We start from the raw sequence: 20447 nt of genomic DNA on the forward strand, positions 1-20447 counted from the left end.
CCCACCCAGTCAAATGGCCACGGCCACCTAGCCACGGCCACAGAACTGGTTGTTTAAAAAATTTGAATCCCACCCCTGCAAGCAACCATCTACTCCCACACAGAAGGCGTTTGGAAAGTAAAATTTCCTTTTTTTAAAATAAACTATTAGCTTATTATGGAAAGTCTATTTTAATGATGACTGGAGTACTGGAGAGTTTACTTATGTAGCTTTCTGGATTATGTTTCAACTTTGATTTTTGTGTGTGTGTGTGTGACATAAAACCTTTGTTGGAATTTCTGCTTCTGTATATTTTGGATCTTCTCAGAGCAGGAGCCTACGGTCAGCATTGCAAATCTATTCATGTGTGTGGTTTTCCTTAAGTGAGGGAAAAGACACATGATCCATCCAATGCACTTTAATCTCATTTAAGTACCCAACACTGCTGATCAAAGCATGTTTATTCAGGAAGAAGGATTACAATTTGCCAACTGTGTTTGTAATTTACTTGTTCTTTGTTCCTTAATATAAGGTACATCAACACTTTTATTTGTTGAATTATAAATAGGCTTCTGCATATGATTCCATTTCCTAGGCAATGATCAAATATATTTACGTACAAAAGTAATGAGATTTCATGTTGCCAAATGTTTACAATGGAAAGAGGAAGAAGAGCAATAAAGGAACACACACTATTGCAATTGTATACTATGCATGTTGCACAAATTAGACAACGAATGTGCTAAAACTCCTGAAATGTATTCAGAGGAATGGGACCAATAACATTGATGTATATTTTTGACACCTACTTGAATGTGGTAAAAGAATCCACTGTTAATGCTAATTGTCGATGCAGATCCTAAAAACCACAAGTGCTTAAATATTTATATTATAACATGATGGTTTTACTATTACTCTGTGGGGCAGATTCAGAATTATTTAGAGTTGAAATCACTCTCTGATTTGTAATTAAATCTGCATCCATTGTATTAACCGGATAAATACTTCATATACAGTATGTTTAGCTGCAATACAATATGTATTTAATCTTCTGAGCCCAGATAGATGGCAGTGGTGATATTGAAAAGGTGAGATTAATATTTAAATAAGAAAACCTCTGGGAATTCCTGGTCTATAAGTTAAAATTCTATATTGTTATCAAGAAAACTATATAGATGTATTGTATCTATGAAGTCACCAAGGGCTTAGTTTTTAAATTCATATTTCACACAAGTAAAGCATTGGATTGCATTGTGAGTAGCACATTTCTGAATCCCACAGCTCTGACAGTATAATTCAGAATGTACTTTTAAAGAAAAGCCACTGGAATATGTGAAAAAATATGACAGAGCATCAAAATTGTTTTATTAATGAGCTATTGCTTAATTAATATGTTAGCATACTGAGAGTATAATTCACATAAGAGATTTCTGTTATTAACACACTTTATCATGGCCTTAAATATTTGTCTGTCCATCCATCAATCTATCCATCCATTTATCCAGTTGTAATTTTCATTAATACTGTGACATTTGTTTTAGAAAAGAAGATTCTGGCTATCACATACATTATATTCAGCCTTAAGTAGTGCTCTTTTAAATTAACTATCATTAATGAAAATATCTTAGGATGACCAGCCTAATAGCTTGCTAATACATTCATACTTAATAACTGGTGTGAACATTATTCACCTATGCTATGAGACATATTTAATATTTATAACTATAATAATTTCCCAGTAATTATAGCCATACATCAGGAATTCAAGCGTGTAATGTCCATTGTCTGACCTGCCAATGTAAGAATTGAAATTAAACCTTTTCTATTGGATTTTCTCCTTGACAATCCTCATTCAGTTCTTTGTCTTGGTGGATTAGTTCTACTCCTTGTTCTTGCTTATCTGTCAGATGTTCAACTTTCAGTTTGTTATCTTTCAGTCTTTTTTTATACATTTTCTTATGTTGTCCCTGTGTGATTATAAATGATAAATGATTGTAGTTAAAAATAGCTTCATTTTCTTAAAACAAAAAGATGGGATTTTCAACTATTTTTGCAGATTTTACAGAAGTTAACTACTTGATTATTTTAATTCGATTGACTTGATTATTTTAATACAAATTCTATTACAACTATAACAGCTGCAAGATTTGACAATATTGGTCCTTTTCTGGTTGCCTTTCTGATTGTTGAGACAGTGTCCCAATGCTCTTTAATTTATTTTAGTTGAACTACAATTCAACTGAATGTATTGGCATTCACAGGTATGGAAATTACTTACATTGTCTCTGCTTTCTTGCAAAAGTTCCTTGACTCAGGAATGTGTGCTTCAGAAATGTTTTGAGATTTTGGATTAATGTAAAGCAGAGAAAGCATTGCAACTTCAAATTTATTCCCTTCAAGCTATTTGTTGCATGAAGATAAAAGTCTTTAAATCCTTTTGAAAAAAAGTGCCTTCCCATGCTTCCAACATCTAAGAATTGCTTTTGTTGATCTTAAAGCAGACCAGGATTTTAGGAATTACTTGGGTACATAAAATCTGACCTTAGAGGGATGGGAAAAGCAAGTAGATTGCATAATTTTAGTGCTAGTAGTATTTTATTTTAGATAATTTTAGTGGTATGTTATTTTGAAAGAAAAAAAGACAAATAATATTTGATATAAAAACATTGATTAGTCCTTTTCTGGTTGCCTTTCTGATTGTTGAGACAGTGTCCCAATGCTCTTTAATTTATTTTAGTTGAACTACAATTCAACTGAATGTATTGGTATTCACAGGTATGGAAATTACTTACATTGTCTCTGCTTTCTTGCAAAAGTTCCTTGACTCAGGAATGTGTGCTTCAGAAATGTTTTGAGATTTTGGATTAATGATCGGTCTGATTTAAGCATGGTATATAAAATCATACATTGCAATGTCCTACCTGTCAATGAATACTTCAGCTTCAACCATAACAACACAAGAGCACACAATAGATACAAACTCAAAGTTAACCGCACCAAACTTGATTGCAGGAAATACGACTTCAGCAATAGAATGGTCAATGTCTGGAATACTCTACCCGACTCTGTAGTTTCTTCCCCAAACCCCAAAAACTTTAACCTTAGACTGTCTACTATTGACCTCACCCCTTTCCTAAGAGGTCTGTAGGGGGCGTGCATAAGCGCACCAACGTAACTACCGTCCCTGTCCTATTGTTTCTCTTATTCTTCTTTTATTTTTCTTATATGTACCCATTTCATGTATTCACAACTATGTATACACTTATACTTATTATCTTGTAAACAATTGGCAAATCAAATAAATAAATAAAATAAATAAATAAATAGTTTTCTATTCTAAAACTTGGGTCCCATACTCTTAAGCTTATTGAAACGTATGTGTGTGCAAATTTCTATGTATGGAGCTTCACGTGACCAGTCAGTGGGTTCATTCCAAATCTTGACATCATGCCCATCAGTTTGACCTGATTTGAAATGTTTCCTTAATGAGAGGCTCAAAAGGATCAATCATTACCTATGAATTACCAAAACACTGTGAAGCAACAATTATTTTCATATGCATACAATACAAAATATGGCCAATACAAGGTTTCTTTGGTCATTGGTCCTATGTAATTGAAATGTCTTTTATTTTTTTCTCATTTGGTGCTTTATTTCTTTTCTCCTATGGTGTTTTTATTCCTGCTTTAGAAATCATCCACCCCATCTTCTCTTTTAGCAGGAATGTCTGTCTCATTTTCATTTCATTCCCCACAAAGTTTCCACTTTGCCAGCATTTAACGAGAAAACATAAAAAGATCCTTTGTAGATTGTAGAAAGGAGAAGGCAGAGAAGATGTGCAGCCCAAAAGATCAAGCAGGTGGAAGAACCATTTGCCAGTTGAAGGGCAAGGGAGGCCCCAGGAAGGCCTGATTCTAATCTGAAGGGGCGGAATCAAGAACATGCATGTTGCCTTGACCTTTGGAGGAAGATACAAACTTAAAAAATAAGAATCTACAAATGAGACAAATTTGTGCCTATGTATTATATGTATGTGTCTGTGTGTGTATATGAAAGTAAGCATCTGCTAGGTAACTGTTACATTTTTTTTTCTTATTAAAATAAAATAGGTAGTTGAAATATTCACTTTCACAGTGGGTCTATCAATGCTGCAGACAGGAAAAATTAATCCAGGTATTCCTTGGATCCCACAGCACAAAGATGATCGGTGATTTCCCCCAGATCCAAACATCCCATTATTCAGAGATTAAGGGCCTCCCCAAGAAATCCATTCCAAATCCAAACCCATTTCTGGTTGCATGCTTGTACATTGAATTCTCTTAGCTAAATTTTTCACAATGCCATTACACTGATATTTAATAGTAATTAAACCAAAATACCGGTAGAGTCACAGATTAATTTTATTTCATCTTAGCAGCTTTCTATATCCCACATACTCATAATTTAATATATGTTTCATAACATCTTCTAAATCCATCTCTTATAAACAAAGTGTGTTGCCATTACAATCCATTAAACTACCTGAACTAAGCACGGGTTAGCAAATGTTATTCAAGTTGTTAATAGCAGATATTGAAATTTAATAAATAATATATAAGATAGGATACTTCAGTTCTATTTTGGCTTTGACAGCCCACGGTTTTCCACGCTTACTGGAACAACTATGGAATTTTCCAGCTTTTCATTAGCACAAGTTTGTTCTGCCCTAAAAACTGCAAGAGATACAGCTTAGCAACAGAAGACCTAGAGATACAGACTAACAGAAATGCGTGGTATGTATATAATTAACAGCAGTAATTACCTTTTGAATCTGCAACTCACGCAGGCTTGGAGGATATCTTGTAATACTGCTCATGTAGTTTTTAGTCTTTCGCCAATCTTCACTCCATTTCTGAATACTGTACCGAGATTTACACTTTGCAATTCTTTCCAGAATGGCACAATTTTCTTGGTTTATTCTGAACAATTCTCGCTCTTGTTTTTCTCTGTTTAAACTAAAAGGGGGGGAGGAAGAGCTCTGTGCAATAAATTAATCATTCAAGCATTAAAAGTTAAAAGCATTCTGTCCCATCTCCAAAATGCTAAATGAAAATAAGTTCTTACTGCTCTATAATAAGCCCCTTCAGTTAATTGTCAAGAACTTAAAACTGAAATCATGGCTCTCTTTTGTTACTCTCATATTGCTGTAGCTCATGCTACTGCTTATCTTCCACTATGACTGTGGATGATGGAAGTTCTAATGTAAAACATCTAAAATACTGCAAATTGGCAAGGACTGAAAGGTGCATCCCCACAATATTAAATATTAAATCTTTATCTTGGGCTATTGAACAAGCTGCTCAGAAGGAACCTTCCCAGGTTCTAATATAATGAATTTTAATGGATCTAGTTATGTGTATAGCATGAAAGTGTCCCCTTAATTAGGCTGGTAGTTATCACCAAAATAGCTCTTATTTTTACTACCTATTTTTACTTTTTCAAATACTTAAGTGTGCAGAGTTACAAGATCAAATGCATATACATGCGTACAGTACATTAAGGTAAAGGTTTCTTCTGTCCACTAGTGTCTGACTCTAGGGGGTGGTGCTCATCCCCGTTTCTTAATCGTGGGAGCCAGCGTTGTTTGAAGAGACTTCTATGGTTATGTGGCCAGCATGACTATATACTGAGGCACAAGGAACCCTGTTGCCTTCCCACTGAAGTGATACCTATTTATCGATTTGCATTTGCGTGCTTTTGAAATGCTAAGTGGACGAGAACTGGAGCAGGTAACAGGAGCTCATCCTGTCACGCAGGCTCAGGTCTCAAACCCGGGCTGTCAGCTTTTCAGTGACAAGCTCAGAATCTTTAACTGCTGAGCCATTGCATTCCTATACAATCCATAGCAACCAGCTTTAACAGTAGAATGTTTTCTTGATCAGCACAAATGTATTTCTTGATTTTCCCTTTGTTTAGCTCTCTAATATCCCTAATCTGTAATTATAGTATTGTTACACTTGCAGTAGCAAGTCTCAGTACTTTAGGGGTTAGAATACAGTACACAGAAAGTTATCAGCTTGAAACTTAGCAGAAATATTTTTGGTTTTTTCCCCTGAACTATCCTGTGGGTTTTTTTTTTTTTTTGCTGAGCTTTTTTATTAGTCCATTGATCCACCAATAAAAGCTGGAGTTCTCTTTTTTTTTTCCTGTCACCAAATAAATGGAGTAATAAGTTTTCTGCTGTGAAGCACAAGCAACCAAAGCCACTCATGAATAGCTTAAGTCTACTTATATTACAAGACTCTCCAAGATTCTTTGCCTTCCACAGGAATAAGTAGATAAGCTTTCATGGATCCGGGCAGGGGGAGGAGAGGGGAAGCAGGCTTATGCTTCTTGTAGCTGCACAAGGACTCAAGGCTAATTCCCATCTTGACCCCTCCTACCAGACTGGCTGGCAGTTTCTCAACATCTGCAATACTTATTTATGTCAGTTATTTGGAAGATGGGATGAAACCCTTCTTCAGCAAAAATGATGAAATGATGCAAGTTATAGCTTAGGTAAATAAAATATTAATTCTTGTAAGGTGCTTCTGGGCTTCAAACCAATAGTCCTCTACATCTCAAGTAAATGTTACATTAAATGTTACATCCACTAACACAATTCTCACACCATTATAACAATTGATGTAGCAGAAATTAGGAAGTTAAATCTGGGAAAGTGTAAGGTTTGCTCCAGGTAGAATAATATTACAACTATTACAGCTACATAATTGTTCATCATTTTTACTCCAAATCTTACCTTTTGGTTATATATTCATTTTTATTATCTACTCTTCCTTCAGTCTTCATGATGTAAGATATCTTCTTTAGTAACAAATGGTTATCTCGTTCTATTGTAGACAAACGGTCCTTATCAAGCTTCAGGCATTAAAAAAAGAATAGTTTAATAGATCATGTTTATATCCAATTAATATTTTCATCCCCCCACCCCGTCCCCATTAATGCTACGTATACAATGGCACTGAAAAAAGTGACTTATGGCCATTTTTCACACTTATGACCATTGCAGCACCATGATCACGTGATTTACATTCAGATGCTTGGCAATTGACTCACATTTATGATGGTTGCAATATCCCAGAGTCTTATAATTCCCTTTTGTGAACTTCTGACAAGCACAGTGAATGAGGAAACCAGATTCACGTAACAACCATGTTACTAACTTAACAACTGCAGTGATTCACTTAACAAATATGATGAGAAAAGCTGTAAAATGGGGCAAAACTCACAACAAATTTCTCATTTAACAACATAAATTTGGGGCTCAATTGTGGTTGTAAGTTGTGGACTACCTGTGTTCCTTTCTGACTCAGTATGTATATCAATACTATTTCTTTCACGCATGACATATCTATATTTTGCTTGGTGTATTTCACAGAAAAAAACAAATCAAATGGCGCTAGTACTCCTGGATGTGTTTCTTATCAGATTGAACTATTGCAAGGCTGACATTTAAATATAAAAATTTTAAAAAGTCAGAATAAAAAAATATTTTGATTGTAGTTCATAAATATTTATATTATAATAGTGTACCTCATGATCTTTTAAGCCCTCTTGTCTCTGTTTTTTGTATAAATTGCAGCATACCTTAAGTTTTCTTAATTTCAAGTGAAGATGTCCATATGTTGGAGGAGCAGATGTGTCTACCACAGGCTTGGCTCTCAGGATCTGCAGCAGGTTAAAACATTCTTTTGGTGTTTAAATTTCACTTGAAATAATGAATCAATAAGGCTCTTACTTAAGTGGAACCCATTGGCTCTTAGTAAGCAATAATTATTTATCAGCTTTTCTCTGGTGACAGGATTACAGATATCCCTCACTTAATTTAGTGACCAGAGTTACAATAGCACTGAATAAGTGGTGCTTAGGATGGGTTGTTAAACTTCTGGCCATTCCAGCACTCAGTAGTCTTGTGATAATGACCCAAGCACTTATCAACTAGGTTGCACTATCCCATCATCATCACGTCTAGCTTTCCACAAGCAAAGTCAATGGGGAAGGAGGCATGGAAAGTCACAAGTTGCTCCTGTAAGGTGTTCCTGCTGCAACTTCTTCTCCTGACTATGGAGTGCAAGATTCTGGGATTCCATTGTGTGCATCTGTCTGTAGCCCCACCCCCTGTCTTCACCTATCAGCAGCCACCCCTCAACTAGCTGCACTTGTGTGGTACTGCTGCAGCCATTGGCACTGCCACATAATAGCCCCCCTTCCCATTCATGCTTCTGCTGTGCCACTGGCACAATCTCCCACACCCGGCAGTAGTCGCTTCCACCTGGCCATGCTCATACTGCACCACTGCAGCCATTTACCTGCCCATGGCTTGCTTGCAAGTCACCCAGGTCTTGTGACTTGCTGCCTTTTTGTCCTATTGATTGTGATTTTTGGAGGCAGGCAGAAAGTCATCAGAAGGTCCTCACTTAACAACCTGCAATCCTTGCTTGATGATGGCAAACAATACAGTCACAAAACAGATTGCATAGGGACAGAAATTCCAGTTCCAATTAACAGTTGTTAAGTGAGGAGTACTTTGCATTGAAACATTGCGAGGGCCTTGAGCATAATATAGTAACATAACATAGTAACATAATCCTGTACACGTATACTCATTATTTCTGGAAAATTTTCCTACAGAAAAATGTCTCAAAATTGTGACATCTGACTAACACAGCTCTATATAGGTTTACTCTATAAGTAAGTCATACTTATTTAGTGGCTATTAATCCCAGGATTCTACTCATAAGATTACAACTTAATGAGTTTGAACTGAGGTGTATGTTACATACAGATACATGAAATTTCTCCATCAGCATCATCTTCATCTTTATAATTCATCACATTTCTGGCCCACTCTATATCCCAGTCTCTTCCATTTAGAATGGTCACTCTCTATTATATGCCTCTATCTAGCACCTATTTATTCATCTTTGATCCTTTATGTCCTCTACTGGTATCTCATTATGGACATAGAGCTATTTTTTACATTTGTTCTTACAAGACACATTCCAGAACAGTATATTTATAGGATGCCTATTTATCATTTACTGTAAAAGGCCTAAGGTCTAAATAAGAACAGAATAATAATAAAGTAGAACTGTAATCAGTCTTAAGAAATAAATAGTTAAATACTGTAGAATCAAGCTGAATTATACTGTAGTGTCATGAAACGGCACATTTATCAGAAGGTAACAGATCAACACATTGATTATGAATTTTCTCTAAGCCTGTGGTCCCCAATGTTGCACCTGGAATACAGGTAGTCCTCCACTTACAACAGTTCATTTACTGACCGTTCAATGGAACAACGGCATTGAAAAAATGACTTAGGACCATTTTTCACACCTATGACCTTTTCCGCATCCTCATGTCACATGATTTACATTCAGATGCTTAACAACTGACTCACGTGTACAATGGTTGCCGTATCCCAGAGTCATGTGGTCTCCTTTTGTGACCTTCTGACAAGCAAAGTCAATGGGGAAACCAGATTCACGTAACGACCATGTTGCTAACTTAACAATGGCAGTGATTCACTTAACAAATGTCTCGAGAAAAATTGTAAAGTGGAGCAAATTCATTTAACAATTTTTTCTCGGAGTTGTGTGATCCCCTTTTGCGAATTTCTGACAAGTAAAGTCGATGGGGAAGCTTGATTAATTAACAACTGTGTTACTAATTGAAGAACTGCAGTGATTCACTTAACAAATATGGTGAGAAAAGTCATAAAAATGGGGCAAAACTCACTTAACAAATTTGTCATATTTAACAAATTTGTCATATTTGTCAATATAAAATTTTGGGCTCAGTTGTGGTTGTAAGTTGAGGACTATCTGTAATCGATCTCCAGTACTGATTAGTGAATGTGCTCATTTGTACAGTATTTCTGCAAATGTTAACTTTTCTACAATCCTTCTACTTCAGCACTATGATTACTAGTGCTTGTAAACTTCAAAAATAAAGGAAATCAATATTGGATTGGAAATGGATTGTTTTTCATCTTAAGGATGGAAAATCAAGGATATATTTACTATTATCTTAATTTTAAAACAAACATAGAATTACATTAGCACTATATATATGTTTATACTAATTGTAATAACAATACTACTAATGTAAAATCAATTTAGTTATAATAAAATTCTGTATCTTTTCAGCACTGGTGATTTTTGCCTTAGACAATTTATTAGTAAACGTGATGTGGCATATGTATTTTTCCCCAATATGGACACATGATGCTGTATTTCTTGAAGAGTATTGTGACAGAGAAAGGACCATTAATAAATGCCATTGATAATCACTATGCTGACTCATCATGGAAATTAATAACTATGTCCAAGAAACTAATACAATAAGTAGCCACACTTTGGGAAATGTTACATTTTTACTTTTGGTAAAGTATTACCCTGAATATTCTAAAGTTGGAAGGTGTTTTCTACCTAAATTCTGGTACTAAAATTGTATTTAGCTTAAAATGTGAAGTTGAGAAGAACAGCATACAGTGCCTAGGTATTAACAGGAAGGGAAGAGGTGGCTAACAGACTCTATTCTTGGTAGACCACAAAGTTATTCCTTCCAATAAGTTTGTCTTTGAGCATATGGCTTTAATTATCAAAAAGTTATGCTTACCTTTTGCTTATGCTCTTCATAAGTAGCTTTGTCCCACTTCTGCTGAAGGTATTTACTGCCACATGGCAGAATTGGCTGGTAGGCACGATGCATCTTAAAACAACCTAAAGTATATCTAAATCTGGAGTCCTTAAAGGAGTGTGAGTCATCAGCTGGAACCTTCTTGAGCAAAGCTCTAACAACAGTGGTGTGTTTGCAGGTCATGTGAGAGTTGTCATGGCATCACTGTAGCAAAAATTGAATAGCTGGTAGTAGCTTTTTAAACACTAACTGGGGGAAGTGATAAATAAAGTGCTAAGAATTAAGTACAAAGATTCCAAACAATCTCTTAGATTATGTTGATCAGTGGAATGATTACTTTTCTGTTATCTTATTTAGCAGTCCAAAATTAAGGAAAAGGAGCAAAGCAGGTAATAATACATTTGATAACATTGTAGACAAATATGAATTTGCACAAATAAAGCTCTTAACTTCTTAGTAACAGATGACAATTATATGCATTTGTATCTGATTTCATGATAAAGACTAAGAAGTTAAGAGCTTTATTTGTGCAAATTAACTTAACTGTATAGCAACGTAAGTGAGAGCCAAGTTGATGTTGTAGTTAAGACAGTCTGGAAACTGTGGAACTGACTTCTAGTTCCACCTTAGGCACAAAGCCAGCTAGATGACCTTGGATCAGTTTCTTTTCCCTAGGAAGTAGGCAATGGCAAACCACTTATGAACCTTGCCAAGAAAACTGCAGGGACTTGTCTAGGCAGTCATCGAGAATCGGACACAATTGAACGGAAGAAAAACCAATTGCAATGTGAACTATGTATGTAATGGTATAGCTCTATAAAGGTATAGTTTATTTTCTAAAACAATTTATATAAGATTTCCTCATGTTCTGCATGAAAATGGTCTCAGTGTCAGGAACTATTGATGTTAGAACCAGAAACGTGTGTCTTTACTTTACATTTATCTTTAAATCACAGTACGTCTTATTTATATTAAGGTCCAGAGAGTTTGAAGCTGTTGAGTGTTGATCCAGACTTATTGCAAATAATTATGAAAACTAAGTACTCAGAAGAAACATTGGAAATACAACATATATGTATTTCTTCCCATAATAATATCTGGAAAACTACTCACCTAAGTGCATATCTTTGAAAAACAAATCTGTCAATATTGGGACAGGCAAGGATCTGATATTTTAAAAATATTGTATATTGAATACTCTTTTCCAAGAAGTTGTATATAATTTTTCTGTTACTCTTGCTTTATCTGCAGCAGCTCTTTGAGGTATTTTAGGCTAAGAGCACAAGACTTCACACTAGGACTTGTGGTAAATCATAACTTTCCATAGCCTTAACCATTTATTCAGTATCCAACTACTGAGAAGGTCCTTCGACATGATTCAGGTAGGTTAAAATATTTATTGCAGGTCAGAAAGAAGCCATAACAACAACACAATGGTTGTTCTGTGTAGAGCAAAGTTTTCAGAGTGTCTATATATCTTTGCTCTGAACATAAACTCATAGTTTTTTCCTCCCACTTTTCTTAATTAATCAATAATTGGAGGTTTCTTTGAGCATGAACAGTGTAGTATGTTTATTGAAAAGTTCTCTCTAGCCTGAGAATTAGTGATTTCCATTTTGTCAGCTCTGCAGAAACACAGAACGGGGTTCCCATTTTGTATTAAGTCATTATATAATTTACAGTAGCTATGTTGTACATATCAAACACAGGGGATGCTAGTGGCTCAGTGGCTAAAATGCTTAAGCTTGTCAATCAAAATGTCAGCAGTTCAGCGGCTCAAATCCCTAGTGCCGTGTAACGGGCTGAGCTCCCGTTACTTTTCCAGCTTCTTCCAATCTTTTATGTTCAAAAGCACATAAAAATGCAAATAGAAAAATAGGGACCACCTTTGGTGGGAAGGTAACAGCGTTCCATGTGTTTTTGGCGTTTAGTCATGCCAGCTATATGACCACGGATATGTCTTCGTATAGTGGTGGCTCTTCAGCTTTGAAACGGAGATGAGCACCACCCCCTGGAGTCTAGCACATATGAGTGAGGGGAACCTGAACCTTTACCTTTACATAACAAGCCAATTTGGTTTAAAAACAGGATATGTTCTGTAGACCCCAATTTTGTTTTGAGATTTACTCATTAAACTATGAATAATATATAAAACCCAGCTAATAGAACTAGCATGGATTCACTGGTAAAACAGCAGAAGTCTAGGTTGTCATAGATATTATTTTTACTGTTAAGTAGATGTTATTTTTATTATTTCATGCCTAATTTGATACTCCAATCATTACCCTAATTATTAAATTCTAAGTTTCTAGATTGGGACCAGATTCCATTTCAGTTTTGCCTCTGGTCAATCATTTTCTTAACTTGCAAAGTTCTGCCTCCTCCTCCTCTTCTCCCCACACACTGGGGGGATATATCTATTTTGTTTTAGGTCTGGCCTGTAGCACAGGATGGCATTCCTGGCCATGTGTCTTCAGTTTATTTACTGCATCTGTCTGGCAGAATAAGAGTGCTTTATAGGAAGAGATTAAATGCCCGTCAAGAATGCTAAGGCTGATGTTTTGTTTTTACTCCTTGCTCTTTCTCTCTTGTTTCTCAGAACATGAATGCTGAATTTGCTGTGATGAATAGCCAAGAAATATATACTGTGCATTACAGCATATTTAGAACAGCTTCTTACATTCAAGCTTTCCTATTCTAACTAATAACATTCCACAACTGAAAGACCAGATTCACAGTGTATATCTTCAAAAGGATAGTTATTACTCTCAACTATCTCTTCCCACCGCTCCTCATCTCCCCTCTTTGGATTCTTAGCACCTGTAATGTGCAGCCATTAGCTTCCCTGAACAAAGGAATGGGAATATAAGTGAGCAGCAGTTCAGGAGCCAGAGCTGGTTTCTGAGCCTGGTGGTATTCTCTTAACAGAGCTACCCTTTCATTCATGTTCAAGTTCTGATATGTAAAATAACTATTAATTTCTTGCATGTTTGCTCCATTTTTGTATTTACATGTAATGCAGAAATGCACATATTTATATGTTGCACCATCCCTATTTTTGCTAGAGAATGGATTTTTCATAAATTTACTGACTTTCAATTTCTCTCCTAATCTTTCAACTTGGGGTGGGGAAGAGGAACAAAAGATTCACGTTTTTGTCTTCACCTCCTCTGGGTAGCCTTCAGAAATCCCATGTTGGCAAGCTGTAAGCAGGATATGAACCATACTTTCTGACTTCTGATTGTAAATGTTTGTAATTGTAATTGTGTAAGAGGGGTTTTTTTTATGGGTGGGTTTGCACATTACCTCAGTCCATAATATGGTACCTCTGTTTGTGCTTTGCTTATATGATGAACCTGGCCAATCTTGATTTATTAAACAAATCATGGCTTAATATTAGCAATCACAGATCATTTTAAAGTCACAGGCTTGGAACCAGTGGTGGGATTCAATTTTTTTTTACTACCAGTTCTGTGGGCGTGGCTTGGTGGGCATGGCAGGGGAAGGATACTGTAAAATCTGCAGTCAGGGGTGCTATTTGCCAGTTCTCTGAACTACTCAAAATTTCCGCTACCGGTTCTCCAGAACTGGTCAGAACCTGCTGAATACCACCTCTGCTTGGAACATAGCCATCAGGTATATGAAGCATGGGAACTGCTGAGTTTTCTTCATATTCATACTCCAAAAAGCAAAAGCAAAACCTCTAAAAAGTGGTCTTGATTTTATAGTATTTTATTTACACATTAGTTTCTTTACAATATTGAGCAAAGGCTTCAATGCTCTTTACAGGTGTATATGGAATTTCAAGACAATTACTTCACTGTTAGTATAAAACAAATTGTCAATGTGCTTTCTGACAACTGTATATGCTTATGTGAAAATCTAGATGGTCTGGGTATTATTGCCTTTATGAAGAAGCTAAATAGGAGCAGTGCACAGGTCAGTCTTGACTGACACCCTAATAGTTGGAAGGGTGCTTGATAAATGACCTTGAGGGCTGAGTAGGGCTTTCAGAAGTACCTCATGGGGGGGAATGAGAGTTTAATAAACACTGACTGATCAAAACAGTTTCCATTTTTTCACAGTTTGGCTCAAGAAATACAGGTCAGTGTAGACTTGACTTTATGCTGTAATATTATTCTTGTGTGATTAATTAAACATTGATGGTGCTACACTGGATGGGATCTGTTGTCTATTTTGGAGGAAATTTAAGGAGGGGAAGGTTCAATGCATTCGTTTTGCCACTTGAATAGGAAAAGTTGGTCTAAATTCAGAAGTTAATTTTTAAAATTGCTTCATTCACTCTAGGGATGTTTTTGGACTGCAGAGGGAGTCTCAAGTACTGTTGAGTTTATGGTTTTATAATATGTATGTTGCATCAGCAAATAAGAGTTAAGTGAACCACAGTTTAGCATATAATGTGAACACAGTCTAACAGGAAATACAGGAAAAGTTGTACACCTTTTTAGTTTGCTTTTCTGTATCATACACATTCACTTAGATCTCCTAAAATGGCATAAACAAGAATATTCCAAATAAAAACAGATTTGCAGTTTTCCAGCAGATGGAGGAAATGCATTGCTTCTGTAACAGAATGTCGATTGAAGTGATATGAGGATGTGGGAATCCTCTTGGAAACAATAGTGAGAGAAAACGATCATTGCCCAATTGCCCATGCTTTATTTCAATCTATATTGAAATAAAGTTGCATGCAATCTTACATTCTATGTTGGTTGGTTGTCTATGGAGATTCTCAGTCATCCAGGCCATGGTTGTCCTAAAGGTGCTTTTTTTCAAAAAGCAACTGGACTTTCTGGTTTTGCTTCTCATCTAGGAAGCTTCTTCAGCTCTGACTGGATTGTGGAGAATGGAAGGATTTCTACTCCTTACAGACAGATGGTCATTTGCATTCTTTTTTTCCTGTCTTCAAAGAAAAACCAAAAAGTCCAATTGCCTCTTGCAAAAAGCACCTTTGGGACATGTTGGTGGTTTGGTTAAAAAGGTCTAATACCTGGAAATGTGGACTAGTTCAATCATGTGTGAACTGGTTTTTATTAGCTGTTGCCATTATGTTAAGGTAATTACAAAATCTCTTTACTTCCTCTCAAGGGAAACCTCTCGCGTACAGTAGTTCATTGAAAGGAAGTGGTTTCTGCCTGGTAGGAATGAGTCACAGAAGAAAACAGTTCTTTATGGAACTCTCATTGTTGTCTAATTTAGGCTTTAGAATCCCATATAATTTGAACACATGAAGTTCTAGATTGTAAATAACAATGAAACAATCCCTTTAGGGTTCCATCTCAATTATTTGACTTAATTATCTAATTGTTTCTAAGACAGAGAATGGTGAAGAGATAAACAAACTCCCTTACTTACTTGTCTCCTAAATATGGGCCAGTAAGTAAATTTATGTTAGGCAGTGCTTGATCTGTTGAATGAGTCCATACAGAAATTTCATCTCTTGTTTTTCTTAAATGTTTTTCTTTCTTTTTTTAAATGATACCCAATCATGCCTTCTTAGAACAAATAGCTTTTCTCTCCTCATATAACTCATGTCCTAATGCTCTTGCTTTGTTTTTTTTTTCTTTTCTTTTCCCACAAATAGAAGGTCCACTTTCTTTCAGATCAACCAAGTGTTGATCTATTGGCTGTAACAAATTTACCAACTGGCTTGTGGCTCAAGCCTGACATTGTGGGCTAAAAGAGTGATTGGTCCAAGCTGGCTTTGTGACTAAGGCAGGACTAGTACTCACAAACTCCTAGTTTCTACTCTGATGCATTAACCACTAGACAATACTGGCTCTCCATTGCTTATCACTTCTTTTTGAAATATATTCTGAATCGGATTCATCCAGAATAATGGAATAATTTTAATAGACATCTTTACATTTGATTTTAGTAGACAGATTACAGATAATCAGAGTTGGAAGGGACCTTGTAGGTCATCTAGTCCAACCCCCCACCCAAGCGGGAGACCTTACACCATTTCTGACAAATGGCAGTCCAATCTCTTCTTGAAAATCTCAAGTGATGACGCTCCCACAACTTCCGAGGGCAAGCTGTTCCATTGGTTGATTGTTCTCACTGTCAGAAAGTTTCTCCTTATTTCCAGGTTAAATCTTTCCTTGTTCAGTTTCCATCCATTATTCCTTGTCTGGCCTACAGGTGCTTTAGAAAATAGCTTGACCCCTTCCTCCCTGTGGCAGCCCTTCAAATATTGGAAGACCACTATCATATCTTTCCTGGTCCTTCTCTTTACTAGACTAGCCAAGCCCAGTTCCTGCAACTGTTCGTTGTATGTTTTAGCCTCCAGTCCCCTAATCATCCTGGTTACTCATCTCTGTACTTTTTCTAGAGTCTCAACATCTTTTTTTATGGACATCACATCTTGACGCAAAAACTGATATTGTCACTTAGTGTACAGTTTGCACAACTTCCCAGTAAAAGGACTTATCATTAAAACTAGTATTGAAATGTTCCACCATATTAATTTTAAAAGTAGTATTTGTAGTCCATTTTTCAGTCATATATCTACATGGAAGCTAAATAAACCTTAACAATCACTAAAAGCAACAACAAAACTTAGAGAATGGAAGCAGCAGGCAAAATGTTATAAATCAACCAGATAGTGTATAAAATCTTCTACTTAAAATGCAGTCAAATTCTGTTAGGTAAGCTGATTTATGTGTTGTTTCCGGAACCCTCACTCTGGTGTCTTTGAATGCAAGGAAGACAGCAATATTGGCTGTTGGGAAGATATTACTAATTAGCTAGATGGATGTGGGAGAAGGCAATTACTGCAGCACCTTAGAGCAGATGCCTAGATTGTCGGACTGGGTGAGAACAAATTCTTATTTCTTACTAAGGAAGCATGTGGGTGATATTGGGATGCAAACAAACTGGGGTGTACCCAGGGAAATTAGCTATTCTCTAGTGTTACATCAAATAATTGTAGAAGAGCCTTCAGATGAGCACATTTTCAGTGCTCCTAGAGGACAAATCTCAAATGATTCCAATAACAGGAGCACACTCTGGTCTATAGAAGGAAGATGAGATAGAAACACAGGCCTATATTAAACTGCCTCCTGCTTTACAGGAAGCTTTGCTTCATTTTTAGAGTTCCTCTTTAATACTATCTCTGGGGATGTTACCGATTAGTTGTTGGGTTAGCAAAATGTGGTCTCAGGCTCTGTTACCAGATTCTGGACAATGGCCAGGCAAGTATATTAATGGTTGCTTTAAAAATGTTGGCTGAATGATTATGACTATCTTAAAATTTCTGCTTTAAGCTTGTATTGTGCCACAGTTTATTTTGTGGCTATAGCTCCAGGTTATTTGGTTATTTTCCCCCATTTCTTTGCTTTAATAAACAAACAAGATTACAATCTCTCCCCATATCCCCGCAATACAAATGTTAAACATTTTCTGTCTATATTTACCCTGGATAAATTCACACATTATACTAACCTCCTTGGGTTTGACAGATGCATGATTTATAAGCCATAATTTGTAAGTTTACTTCTTGAGAAGGCAGACATTGTGGCTTATCCAATAAATAATGATTATACAAACCATAATATAACCTCAAGTGTAAAACAAAAAGCTATCATTTTCCCCAGCAGGATAGCATTTTAGAAAATGATTGATGATATAGTTAAATTAAAATTTGCTGGCACTAGATCCTTTTTTTTTTTTTTGGTTATGCACCACTTTAAGCAGGATAGGCAATCCATAGACAATAGCATCTTTGGACCAGTCATTTTCTAATATATCCTGGAGGTAGTCCCAATATAAAGTTTATTTTATTAATTAAATTTGTTTGCCACCTATATCACCACGATGATGGTAAGATCTCTCCTATAATTGTGGAGAGAGGATAGAATCTAGCTGATACCTGATGCGTATGTTATTAATTTTATTACAAATTCTTGCTTAATCACTGGCAAACAATTTTGCTTGGTAATCTGGCTTATTTGAATTGAGAAGCTGGAAGAGTTAGAATTCCCAGGACATTGTGTAACAACAACCCTGTATTTTCATCCAGTATACACTTAGCAGGAGCCAGCCAATGTCAGGTATATGAATCATTCATGTTTTTAAATTGCTGATTGCTTGAACTGCTTTATCTATTGGTACATGATTTTAAAAGCTCTATTTTACCAGAAAGGGAAATGACCTTGAATCTTAGGTAGACTTCCACAATGAAAAATGTACAGAAAAAGAAGAGAAAAATCAGATTTCCATCACTTTATTTTCCAATGCTAATGCTAATTTAACACAACACACCATTTCAAAGGCTTTTTTTTTTTTTTTTGAGAAAATGTTATTTTATTTTTTCGGAGGTGGATGGATACCAGAATAAGTGCATGCATAATATGTTTTATGCAAATAACTCATGCAATGAATCCTGTGTCTTTGCTTAATTGTAACAAATGTTGGTGGCCATTGTAAGAGTTATGTAAAACTTCAGTTAAGGTAGATGTTTTTAATTATAGCATTTTTCATGGTGAGATCATACTGAAATTTATAAAGCTAGAGTAAGCATACTCTAGTTCAGGGGTGTCAAACTGGCGGCCCATTGGCCAGATGTGTCGCACGCAGGCCACACCCACCCCAGCTCTGCGAAGGGAAAAAAAACATCGCAAAATATCAAGTGATGGCAACATGACACCACGAGTTTGACACCCAGGCTCTAGGTTATCAGTAAGTCCTTGTACAAGGATTTTTAGCAGAGGACACCATAAAATAAGCAAGGTTGAGGCATCATGCTAAATTATGTGATTGGATGTTAAATCATGACAGTGTGGAGTGTAAGACAATATAACAAATCAAAGACTAGAGAAGGGCTCTAGTTCAGGGGTATCAAATTCATGTCCCACCGGCCAGATGTCTCGCATGCTGGCCATCCCCAGGCCCGGTTTGGCGAAGGGGGAAAAAAGTTGTGATATGTCACATGATGACACTATGATGGTGTGAATTTGGCACCTCTGGACTAGAGGGTCATCATACAGGCCATACTGCGAATATAATTTAAAAATCAATCAATCAAACCTTTTAAAGGAAAAAGTTATCTGTAGCATACCACTCACAGCCCACTATGCCCCTCTGTAGTATTTAACTATTTAAACAGTTAAAACAGCTCCCGGTGTTCCAGGTCATATTCAAACAAGGCAACCAGCTTGGTTCCCCATTTATATCTGGTACCCAGGAGGACCCCAGAGATGCTGGGCTATTCTGCTTTCAGCGGGAACTTGTAAAGGGAGGAAGAGGGCAAGTGTGGGTTTTTGTGGGAGAGGAGTCAAGTTTTGAGCACAATTCTTAAGACTGGGCAGATCGTTTCCTTGCATCACTTAACGCATATGTCTATTTTTTTTTCTTGAAGCAATACAATAACAAAGCGGCTCTGAAAGATATTCGCGCACCACCCCGCGGGATAAAAGCGCGCTTCTAATTCGGGATGCTCCCTCAACATTAGAGGAGAGGCGTAGACGAGGCAGCGATTTGAAAGCTGCAGCCGCGCCAGATGGCAAGGCAGGCCGCCGGTCAAGGCATTGCCGCCAAAGCCGTTTCCTCGGGCGTCCACCGTTCGCAAATTCGCCGGCCCCCGTCGGCCTCGCCGCCTCAACCGCGCTTCTCTTCCAGCTGTTTGGTTTGCGCGACAAATCTCTCCCTGTTTCTTCCCCTCTCCTCCAATGGGGGAGCGGGCCGCCCGGATTCGCCCAATGAGGAGCGCCACCCGGCCTGCCGTCAGCCAATAAGAGGGCGGGGGCGGGGAACCGACCGTT

The 20447-nt window shown here is 36.7% G+C and overlaps 1 protein-coding gene across 1 annotated transcript; it reads right to left on the bottom strand.

Annotated features, from left to right (window-relative positions):
- Positions 1-422: 422 nt before the first annotated feature.
- CFAP97D2 (CFAP97 domain containing 2) lies at positions 423-10937 on the bottom strand. Its single transcript, XM_026666705.2, has 5 exons — positions 10642-10937; positions 7606-7686; positions 6758-6876; positions 4781-4973; positions 423-1946 (listed from the first exon to the last, which is right to left on the bottom strand). Exons 1-5 carry the CDS (start codon positions 10843-10845, stop codon positions 1791-1793), a joined length of 753 nt encoding a protein of 250 aa, XP_026522490.2. The 5' UTR covers positions 10846-10937; the 3' UTR covers positions 423-1790.
- Positions 10938-20447: the final 9510 nt, after the last annotated feature.

This window comes from Notechis scutatus, chromosome 5 (genome assembly GCF_049901735.1).
Source record: "Notechis scutatus isolate UNSWTSFEM ecotype Mainland chromosome 5, rNotScu1.2, whole genome shotgun sequence".
NCBI lineage: Eukaryota > Metazoa > Chordata > Lepidosauria > Squamata > Elapidae > Notechis > Notechis scutatus.

Coding starts and splice junctions, on each gene's coding strand:
- CFAP97D2 (XM_026666705.2), bottom strand. CDS start 10,845: ATGACCTGCAAACACACCACTGTTGTTAGAGCTTTGCTCAAGAAGGTT. Junction 6,877..7,605: donor TGAAATTAAGAAAACTTAAG/GTATGCTGCAAT, acceptor TAATGCCTGAAG/CTTGATAAGGACCGTTTGTC. Junction 1,947..4,780: donor GTGAGTTGCAGATTCAAAAG/GTAATTACTGCT, acceptor ATAATCACACAG/GGACAACATAAGAAAATGTA.